Source organism: Nicotiana attenuata, unplaced genomic scaffold, assembly GCF_001879085.1.
Source record: "Nicotiana attenuata strain UT unplaced genomic scaffold, NIATTr2, whole genome shotgun sequence".
Taxonomy (NCBI): domain Eukaryota; kingdom Viridiplantae; phylum Streptophyta; class Magnoliopsida; order Solanales; family Solanaceae; genus Nicotiana; species Nicotiana attenuata.
Genome location: NW_017670334.1, coordinates 839,383 through 851,084, shown reverse-complemented (window position 1 = coordinate 851,084; position 11,702 = coordinate 839,383). Strand labels below are relative to the sequence as shown.

Genomic DNA, 11,702 nt, shown 5'->3' with positions numbered 1-11,702 from the left:
CAAACCTTACTTGTGAATTCCACTGATTTTGTTGTTATTGTTGTTGCTAGATCGGGACGGAGGGAATAATGTATAGAACCAATAAGGAAACGGAAAAAGAGGCAGCAAAAAAGGAAAAAAAATATCGAGGCATGGTATATACATGAATGTGGGCTTTGATTCTACTCTCTCTCTCTCTACACACACACATTTTTATAAAAAAAATAAATACTATCCAAATTTTCTCTTCAAAAATCTAAAAAAGAAAAGAAGAAAATAATTATTCAATTTTCCCTCTAAAGATAGGGAAAAAGGGACTTGGCATAACGTTAAAAGTTGTGTCATAAGAAGGCAAAGTTAAAGGAAATTCGGGTAACCTTGTATGAACTTTGTACTTAACCTCCTCTTCTTCTTCTTGGTCTTCACCTTCTTCTGCATTTTCTCTTCAAAAATGTCTCCATGAGCTACAATTTGAGATCTTTCAGGTAAAAAGTTCACATTTTTAAGTATCAAAACTGCACCTTTTTGGGTTTTCCACATGCAATTCTTGTGAATTATAGCTCAAAAATTCTAGTGTTTTCTTTTTTGGAAAATTTTGGTTTTCTTTCATTACCATTTTAGCTAAGCAGGGAAGATCAGTTGTTGCTGATACCTTCTTCTCGGTTCCTTCTTTCATAATCGCTCGGAAAAGGAAGAGATAAGAGGGTCCTATGTAGAATGTGGTCCGAAATCCATAATAGAGTCCGACCACAACGATCGAATTGATAATTTATTTTTTCCCGTAAGAAGAGAAAAAATAGCATTTCTGTAGTAAGATTTTTTTGTGAAACCTGTGGCTGATCTGAGCACAACACTCATAGATCCAACAGTTGTGGATTTGCATTTTGTTTTTACTACATCTACTTTTCAAGAGACAGCAAAAGGGTAAATGAGTGTTATTAATACTATATTGTTGTGGTTGTTGTTATGTTGTGTACACTCATACAGTCACATAAACACGAAAACAAGACCATTTATTTTAGCTAATTAATTAATGGTATAGCTATAAACCTAAGTCCTAGTGGAAATAATATTTATCTAATTAATTAATGGTATAGCTATAAACCTAAGTCCTAGTGGAAATAGTTTAATTTTTAGCTAATATGTCATTCTTTATTTTATTTCTAGATCTTTTATTTGTGTGGTTTATCTTCTCTTTTTGAGCATAGCATTAACCTATGCAATTTCTAGGGTACGCAAATCTTTAATTACACACTAAAAATGCTCTCCCCTCTGCCTTCTTATTAATTAGTCTTCTTTCTTCTTCTTAGGTCAAGAACTAGCTGTCCTAAAGCTAAGCCCTGTGAAAAGCTAGTTGTTTTAGCTCAAATGAAGGTCAGTCTCTTAAAAATGAAAAAAAAAAAAAAAAATCTTTCTGTTAGTCATTTTACTTTTTGAAAATCAATTTGATTACTAACTCAATATATTTTAAATTTAATATTTAAATATTCAAAAACTATAGGAAAAAAATACTATAAGTTGAATGTCTACTTAGGAGGTTAAATAATCATATGTTGAGGTTCAAGACTTGAAAGGATGCCTTGGGGTAAAGTTGTTGCCATGTGACCAGGAGGTCACGGGTCGAGCCGTGAAAACAGTCTCTTGCAGAAATACAGGGTAAGACTGCGTACAATAGTCCCTTGTGGACCGGTGGCCCTTTTTTATGTTGACGTTGAAGACTTAAGAGCTGAATATTGTAAAGATAAAAGCAGTGTCCCTATTCTCTTTAAATTTTGTATTTTTGGGGGACTTACTGATTTTTGTGGCTATGGTTTTGACTGTTTTTCTACAGTATAACACAGAGCTGTGGAGCTGAGAAGAGTTCTGAACAAATACACAGTCCTTTGTTTCGAAAGCCTGCAAAAAAAGAAGCACTATCTGTAGCTGAACGTGATATATGAAACCGCAAAAAACCCCTTTTTACACAAAACACATAGGAGTATTATTATTTCCTTTCTCTTTAATTGTGTATATATTCATTTTACTTATTATAAAAGCCAAAGTACTGTTGTAATCATGATCAATGCAAAGGACATCCAAAACCCACGTCTATATACAGTCCCCCCAACTTGCACCCCCTTACACCTTTTTCTCTTTTTTCTTCATTTCTAAACCCTAAAATCCCAAATCCACACATATAAAAAAAAAAAAAAAAAAAAAAACCCTATAGTACTACTTATTCTCAAGAAACTACTTTTGTGAGGTGAGGTTTTCTTTATCTTGGAAAAATTGTTTGAGAAAAGGCATGAAAGTTGTAGCATGGAGATTGAGGAGATTCAAACTCAAGACTGTAAATTTCCAAGAATCAGCTACCAAGATGAAGAAGATGATATAGGAGAAGTTAAAAAGAGTAGTTTTGGTGATATTGATAAACTTTATGGGTGGCCTACATCAAGAATTGTTAGAGTATCTCGTGCATCTGGAGGGAAAGATAGGCATAGTAAGGTTTGGACTTCAAAAGGGTTAAGAGATAGGCGCGTTCGCCTTTCGGTTAATACAGCTATACAGTTTTATGATTTGCAAGACCGGCTCGGCTGTGATCAGCCGAGCAAGGCTGTGGAGTGGCTACTGAAAGCAGCCGCTCCTTCTATTGCTGAGCTGCCTCCTTTGGAGGGGTTTCCAGATGCACAACAGCTCAGCGATGAGAAAAGGTCTAGTGCTGGGGTCGAACCAGGTTTTGATTCAGCTGATGTTGAAATGGATGATGATGACCCGAATGACAACCAGCAACAACAACAACAACAACAACAACCTTGTAGTAGCAATTCTGAGACCAGCAAAGGTTCTGGATTGTCACTTTCTCGGTCTGAAAGTCGGATTAGGGCACGAGGACGAGCAAAGGAAAGGGCGGTGGAAAAAGAAAAGGAGAAAGAAAATGAGTCTGATATTGTTGCTCATCATCACCAAAATATGCACCATAGCTCTTCTTTCACCGAGCTATTGGCAGGCGGTATGAGCAACAATAACAATAACAACAATAACAGTAACACCCGTCCTATCCACCAAAACACCCCGAGGCAATGGTCTACTAATCCCTTGGAATACTTTACCTCGGGACTATTAGGCCCATCATCTACTCGTGCAATCGACAACTCTACTGGTTTCTCGGGTCAAGTTTATTTGGGAAATCCTCTACAGCCATTAATAGCGGTGTCTTCGCCAATGTTTAGTATTTCGGGGGACCATCAACCCGAGCTGCAGCACTTCCCCTTCGGCGGCAACAACCTAGTCCCTGTTGTGACCGCCAACGGGGGAAGCAATAGCCAGAGCAATACAAGTAACGAGTACAATTTGAACTTCAGCATTTCTAGGGGGACCCTTCAGTCCAATTCTTCTTCTACTTCACCATCTATTTTGCCTCATCACTTCCAGAGGTTTTCTCCTATAGATGGATCACAAAGTTTATTTCTTGGCACTACAATGGCAACAACTGCTGCTCCTAATGCTGCTGCTTTATATGATGCCCCTTTACAGCTCTTCTATGGCAATGGCTATGACCATTCAGATCAGAAAGGAAAAGGAAAGAACTAACTTCATTAAAAAGCTAGTGCCTTTTCTGCCCCATCTTCATCTAAGGTAAATATTCGGTTCTTGAACACTATTTACCTTTCCAAAAAAAGACTCCATTTTTCTGAATTGAATATTTTTTCTTTGAATAGAACTTTAGAATAACTTCTCGTAAAAATATAGGATAAGACTACGTATAATAAACACTTATAGTTCCATCTTTCTCGGACTCTGTGCATAACAACAGCTTAGTGCATCGTACTATCCTATTTTTAATAAATTTTTTGTATCTTGGGGGTATTTCCTTTTTAGAATAATGTGTTTTAGTACTATGAAATGTCTTTATTAGATTTCTTGGTTTGATAAAAAGATAGTAAGAAGACTATTGGGAGATGTGATTTTTGCTTTTAGGGATCGGCTGAGTTGTCTCTTTGTTTGTTATGTTGAATGTGGTTTCCTTCTTGCTTAGCATGTCTGTGACAGGTGTTAATAGCTGGAATGAAGGGAACTTTAACAATGGTGGGGTATTAGGGTATAGACTAGAGATGCTGCTTCTTTTTAAATCCATATTTATTTTTGTCTTTGTTTAGTTAGTGTCCCACAAAGATGTCAGTAAACATTTAAACGCCCATAACCAAGGCCAACACTTGTCAGTTTCAACGGCGCTCTTTGTCTTGCTTTGATCAGAGCATTTGTATTAGGGTTAGGGGCTTTGGATTTTGAGTTCTTGCTTAGCTAGGTCAAGTAAAACCTAAGACCCTATTAGCCCTATATTTTGTGTTAAAGTGCAGGCAAGATTATAATAGATGACTAGCTCAAGAAGTTTTTTTACTTTTTGTCACACACAACTTCTTGTGATTTGTGAGAGATTTATTTATGTTTCTATGTTTGATAAGTGGAATTTGTAAATTAAAAGTTTGGAATTTTGGATTACAAACTCCACTTGTCAAACAAAGAGAATCTTTACATAAATTGTGTCAGCAACAAGTAATGTGTAGGCTAGATACACTTTACAAGTTCAAATTCTAATAAGTGGCAGAGAAAAAAATTTCACTAAGGGGTTCAAAAAAGAAAAAACAAGTTAACAAATTAAAAGAGATTGCGTGAAAATTGAACCAATGACCTCAGTAAGGTTTTGAACACCCTTGACGACTAAGCTATGCTTTTGGGCTATGTCAAGGGGATTCAAAACATAATATATATATATAGATGAAAAACAGATTTTGCCTTATATATATACAATGTATGGGTTCGGGAACCCCTTCAGCCCCCTAAATCCGCCCCTGATTCTAACATAGATAAGTATGATATTAAGTAAAGAATGCAAATGGATGAACTTATTATACATCGAATTTAAAACCATTAATGACTGGCTGGTAAGAGCTGTTTTTATGTATTAGCTCTGAAGATTGGATAGTAATTAGTATTTTATTTAGATATCATAAACATAGAGAAAATATAACTTGGGTAAGGAAACAGTAGTAGTGATGTTGTTGCTACTTAACAGTAAAACTGAAATTTGCCTCGTAAAATTTCCAATTAAATTTTGCTTAAAAATGAAACTTTTAGATGGTTTTATTACAACATACAATTGCATGTATCTTATAAAATATAGTTTGCATTATTGAGTCAAAAATGGTTTCTCCATATTTGCTTATTTTTCTTTTATGAAGGATGGAAAATATAAGGGTGAGATTAAATGGAAAGGAAGGAGGATAGATATATATAGCTAATTATCCACAAAAGAGGTCTAGCTAACTAGGAAAATATTATACTCCCTCCGTTTTAATTTATGTGACGTAGTTTGACTCTACATGAGTTTAAGGAAGGCATCGAACAGGGAATTTTTGTTGTTGTGTGATTGATCTTATTCCCATTCAAAGACTGTTTTTGCTATTTATGTATAATTGCAGATTTCTGACCAGTTTGCTAGGCAACTCCATTGAGTAAGGCATGAGAATAATCAAGATGCTCAGGCCTCAGTGTATATGTTTATGTTGTGTTAGGATCGGGATCCCGATCGGGTAATGCGGAGTTTAGCAAAGCAACATTATAACAACAATAACAAAGTTAATGCAAGTTAATAATGATGAAAATTAAAGCAGATATAGAAAGCATAAATTTAACGTAGTTCAATTAATATGACATACATTCATAAGTAGAAAGGAGTAAATTTACTATATCAACAAGAATACAAAAAAAGGTATAAAATTAGAATAAATATTTCAATTAATCTGAAATACCATAAGAAAATAATCCCATGAAAACACTTACAAAGGAATTCACACAAGTAAAACAAGAACATATTCTCTATTACAAAATAGTGCATAAGATGCCACTTTTGTAATACTTCTTGCTATTTATGAATTGGTGTGTTCTTCAAATAATGAGAAACTCTTCTATTTATAGCAAGAGACCCTTGGCCTCAAGTTTGCTACAGGAAAGAAGATGTCATGGAAAATATCATGACAAAATTATCCAACCACATATTTCAAAATTGGTTCCTAAGTTTAATTACCTGATGGTCAAGTTTTTCTCTTGGGTGAAAAGATAGACTTATGCCTATATAGTGGAATAGACCCTACTCAGAGGCAGAGCCATAGTGTCAGCTACGAGTTCGGCCGAGCTCAGTAGCTTTGGTTCATATCATGTACGTATTTGTGTCAATATTTTTTTAAAAATATGTACAAAGTAATTTAGAACCCAATAACTTGAAAAGATTAGAATTCTGAACCCATAAGCTTGAAATTCTGCTCCGCCTCAGACCCTACTAAAGCCAAAAGAAATGACCGTATTACAAGTCTTAAACTTGGCCTAAATTTAGCAAATAAATTAAAATTTGTTGCACCTTTATGCAAAAGCCCTTATAGGCTAAATTCTAATAAATTAGTATCAGAGCTGAAAAGAAATAATGGATGAGGAATTTGCTGTTACAACAACAAAAAGTGAAATTAGGTATTATTTTAAATTTCTCAAATGAGTTTTAATTTGTAGTAGCTATATAAAGTACAATCAAATTTGTTAGGATGAAAGTAACTCTATTAGTCCGGCTCTTAGCTTGTACCAATTCGTTAGGATTTAGCCCGTAAGAACTTTTAAAGAAGTGCAGCAAATTTTGCTATATTAAAAAAAATTAGATCAAGGTGGATATTTGTAATATGGTCATTTCTTTTAGTTTTAGTGGGGTCCTTCCTACTATAAGCATAAGCCTATAAAAAAAAAAATGCGATTGACAGATAACTAAACTTGGTGACCAAGTTTAAATGTGTGGTTGAATAATTTTGCCATGATATTTATCGTGGCATCATCTCCGCCACAGCAAGCTTGAAGTCTCTTGCTATAAATAGAGGAGTTTATCCTCATTTGAAGAACATACCAATTCGAAGCATTACGTGTTGCTTAAGTTTATTTAGAACATGGAGACAATTGTTTGTAACTAATATAACCAATTTTACTTTGTTTACATGTAAATAATTGATCTCTGAGTAAAATATTCACATTCAATATGTTTACATATTAATAAGTTGCAGAATTTGGTGCAAGCTAGATTTTAGCTAGCTATGCTTACATTGCATGTTCCATTACTAACTTGAGTTAAGACTGCACTGATTCGAGATACTGTAGCTCCGTTAAAACAAGCTCATTTCTAGATTAGCAAACTAAAACCTCAAGCACCATATTTAGTATCAAATATCTCCTTATCAATAAAAATAGTAAGAAACAAGTACCCTTTTCTTTTCCTTTCTTCTTTCTGGTTTCGTTGTTTTAATCCAAAATACCATTCTAGCCCGAGCTTTTACTCAATTTGTTCTTCAGCTTCTCGTTAACCTGCAAAAGACTAAATCCCTGATTCTCTTGATTTGTGGCATCATCATTGTTTATGCTTAATCATCGAGATTTTCCCTTCTAATCCTTTTCTTCTTCACCCTATATATATATATATATATATATATATATATATATATTATTGACTTATTTTGTTGGGCTAAAATGACCCAAAAATATGCTTAACATGGTGTGATATTGTTCGTTTTGGGCCAAGTGCGCACGATTTATTTCAAAGGCCTTACACCATTAAGAGTATCCAACTCCTTATAAGTAGATCATTTTTCTTTTCTACTTTTCACGTGGGACTTTGTTCACATACCCAACAATATCCCCTTGAACTAAGTTCCACTTGACCCATGTGCTACCCATATAATCTGAGCTTATGGTTATCAAAGCGTTTCGGAGAGATTGTGTATGCGTCTTTGAAGCTATGAGCAAAGGTAGTAAACCAGCCTGTAGACGGGGGAAAGACACAAAGTCATGCCCTACGCCGTCGCTCTACCATCTCCATACTCTTTCCGTCAAACCATTGGCCCTGATATAGATGTTGGGCTAAATCGGCCTAAAGATACTCTTAACATGGTGTGATATTGTCCGCTTTGGGCCAAGCCCGCACGATTTTCCCCAAAAAGCCTAACACTATTAAGAGTATCCAACTCCTTATTAGAAGATCATTTTTCTTTCTACTTTCCATGTAACACTTTGTTCACACGCCCAACATCATTCTTCCATTATAATTTGACAACCCTAAGTTTTTATTCTTATGCAACCTTAAAGATAAAAGAAGATGCACAACATATTAGTGCACACAGCCTGTTGGACTCACTTTTTGCCTAGTAACTCTAACCAGGGATTTTCTAGAGTTGATTGTTTACATTAGCCTAGTTTTTCATGTACTGTATCAGCATAACTATTCTATCATATGGTAACATTTTTATTTGTGTATCATGGTCTGTGTAATAGTAGGCTATATCTAGAGTTGGAGATACTTTACTAAGACTTGTATGTCAAATATTTACAGGTCAAAGTGGTTACTCAATGTCCAATTTTATGTGAATTATCGTTCTCATAATTCATATTGAATAAGTGTAGGCTTGGTTTATACTTTCCCTTTACTTTCTCAAAAGCATTTTTACTGTTATCTTGAAACTATTGCTCCGCACCTGATTGGCTTTTGTTACTCATAATTGATACAGACAATTGAAGATGGAAGCAACAACTAAGTCCCAAAGGGAGCTTGTTTTTCTCTGCCACAAGCTTACTATGCTTCTTAAATCCACATTCTGTGTTATTCATTTTGAGTACTATTTTTTTTTTTTTTTTTATCTTGTCTTTAGCTGAGGGTCTATCGGAAAAAGCCTCTTTGCCTTCCAAGGGTATGGACAAGGTTAAGGTTTGCGTACACGCTACCTTCTTCAGACCCCACTTCATTGGGTTTGTTGTTGTTGTTACCCTGACAGCAGTTGGTGCACAGGTTTGAAACTCAGGGGATGTATGCTTGCCAAGTTGTGTATTTCTTGTGAGACGTGATTTTGTTGTTGATTTGGAGTTCTTTTTACCTTCTTTTAATTAAGAGTATGCACTGAATTGTGCATAACATTGCTTCAGAAGGACATCATTTTCAACATGAGATGCTGGATTTTGCCAACTTGAACTGCCCCGTATTTTATTGTTCGCTGTTGTAGATAATTTCTAGCTAGCAGCCCCCGATTCATTTTGGTTGATTCTATGATGCATCTTTATTTGTGTTGAAAGTCTCAAAAAGCCTTTAGTTTAATGTGAAGAACTTTTATGCTCTAAGGGATCATTTGCTAGAGTGTATAAGAATAACAATGAATAGGGTGTATAAGTCATGCTGGGATTGTTTCTTATCGACTGTTTGTTTTGTTGTACTAAAAGTTTTGAAAAGGCAGTATTAGTTAATACAACTTACAAGTATTAGTTATATTAACTAATAACTAATATAAGAATAGTAGTGAATATGGTGTATAATTAATACAACTTACAAGTATTAGTTATACATAGGTTAAAAAGCGCTACCAAATAAGGGATTAATAATATCAAATTAAGCTAATACATGTATTATTTTCCCTAATATATCCTACCAAACAACCCCTAAGTGTATTCTAATTCGTTGTAGCGGATAATCTTATTTTTTAATTACAACTTTTAATAGATGATCACTTGTAGTTATCTTGTAAGTGACCGTGTAAAAATTCTTTCACTTAATAATTGTTGGCCTAGCTAATTCCCAAATTAACTCAAATGAGAAGGGGTCCTATGCAATTATACGTGACAAAATACATTGGACGTCCGTGATCAGTAATAGCGCTTTGTAAATTGAATATTAAACCATCTAAAAGTCGGTAATTAAAATATATTAAAACCTATTTATACATCTCTATTTTTATTCTACTAATTAACATTCTCAGAGACTTTGTGAATCTAGAACAAAGCTTAATTCTACCAATGGCTGAGACTCCTAATTGCACAGTTTATGTTAGAAATTTGGATGAGAGAGTAAGAGATGGTGTATTATATGACATTTTAATTCAAGCCTGACGCATTATTGATTTGTACATTCCTCGTGACAAGGAAAATAATAAGCCTAAAGGTTTTGCCTTCGCTAAATATGAGACTGAGGAGATTGTAGATTATGCTGTGAAGCTTTTCTCTAGTTCAATAATGTGGGACCTAACCAAATAAATAAAAGAAAAAAAATAAAAAAGAGAAAAATGTTGATTGGATGGATTTGTGATTGGGCGGTAGAACCAATTTGCAACATATGCAAATTGGCAAATTGGTTGAAGTTGTCAGATAACAATCAATTTTGATTGGTTAAACTATCAACTCTTCGTGCTATAAATTGAGGCCCTCGTTCCTCGTTTCAGACACACTAAAAATCAGAGAGAGCGCAATAGAGCGTAGAGAGAGTAATCCACAGATTGTAGTCTGTGAGATAAATAGTGAGTGGGAGTAATATTGTAGTGAGGTGTTTAAAATAAAGAGTGTTATTTCTTTCCAAGTTGTAGTAGTCTCTTGACACTACTAAGTTGTAATATTATAGTGGTAATATTGCTCCGCTGGGATATTATATTTTATCCCGTTAAAATATTTGGTGTCGTTGTTACTCTCTTGTGTTATTGTTATTTATCATGGATATTCCTGGGCGGGATATTATTTTATCCCAACACGTGGTATCAGAGCCATGGCGAGTAATGGTCCGTTGTCTTTTCAGTATCCCCGTCTCACAAAAGATAATTATGAGAAATGGTGTCTACGTATGAAAGCCATTCTAGGCTCCCAAGATGTGTGGGAAATCGTAGATAGAGGGTTTGCAAAACCCGATACTGAGGAAGCTCTGCCTCAAAATGAAAACGATGTCTTGGCTAAGACAAGGAAGAAGGATCAACAAGCCCTCAAGCTCATCTACCAATGTTTGGATGATGCCATGTTTGAGAAGGTGGCAGATGCCACCACTTCAAAGGAAGCTTGGGAGATTTTACAAAATTCTCTTTAAGGAGTTGACAAGATGAGGAAGGTAAAACTTCAAACTCTAAGGGCTGATTTTGAAGTTTTAAAATGAAAGAATCCGAATACATTTCGGATTATTGTTCAAAAGTGAAGGCTGTTGTTGAATCAATTACGAAGATACGGGGAGGACATAGAAGATGTCCGTGTGGTAGAAAAGATCCTTCGCACTTTAACACCTAAATTTGATTTTGTGGTGTGTGCTATTGAGGAGTCTAAAGATTTAGATTCTATGATGGTGGAGCAATTGGAGGGTTCTTTACAGACCCATGAAGAAAAGATCAAGAGGAGACAAGAAGTGCCATTGGAGCAACTTCTTAAAATCAGGCATCCTTCAAGGATTATGGAGGTGAAAAAAGCTATCAAGGGAATGGACGAGGACGAGGCCGTGGCAGTCATGGACGAGGAAGAAGTAATGGTAACAACTTCAACAATGAAGTTAAAATCCACCAAGCATTCAGATGTCGTGCTCGTGGACAAAGAGGAGGAAGAGGACATGGCTACTACCAAGAAAATAATGGACAAAGGTATGACAAATCAAAAATTGAGTGTTATAATTGTCATAAATTTGGCCATTACTCTTGGGAATGTCGTAGCAATGTTGAAAAGAAAGCTAACCTTGTTGACGACAAGAAAGAAGAAGATGAGTCAACGTTATTGCGGGCACTCAAAGAAGAAGAGTGCAATCATCCCTGTCTTCTTCTTTGAATGCAAGGAGGAGTTTTCCAAAGGAGGCTATGTCAAGATCAACCAAGCCGCTCCAGCTTGTTCACACTGATGTGTGTGGACCAATCAATCCACCTTCTTTTGGTAAAAGT

The 11,702-nt window shown here is 35.2% G+C and overlaps 1 protein-coding gene across 2 annotated transcripts; it reads left to right on the top strand.

The window, feature by feature from the left end:
* The first annotated feature begins 317 nt into the window (after window positions 1–317).
* On the top strand, window positions 318–9,007 carry LOC109238014 (transcription factor TCP2-like). 2 transcript variants are annotated; one of them, XM_019404438.1, is made up of 4 exons: window positions 318–464; window positions 1,290–1,353; window positions 1,811–3,594; window positions 8,550–9,007. In XM_019404438.1, exon 3 carries the CDS (start codon window positions 2,278–2,280, stop codon window positions 3,547–3,549), a length of 1,272 nt encoding a protein of 423 aa, XP_019259983.1. In that variant the 5' UTR covers window positions 318–464; window positions 1,290–1,353; window positions 1,811–2,277; the 3' UTR covers window positions 3,550–3,594; window positions 8,550–9,007. The 2 variants fall into 2 exon arrangements, with proteins under 2 accessions (XP_019259983.1, XP_019259984.1); XM_019404439.1 differs by lacking the exon at window positions 1,290–1,353.
* The last annotated feature ends 2,695 nt before the right edge of the window (window positions 9,008–11,702 follow it).

Coding starts and splice junctions, on each gene's coding strand:
- LOC109238014 (XM_019404439.1), top strand. CDS start 2,278: ATGGAGATTGAGGAGATTCAAACTCAAGACTGTAAATTTCCAAGAATC.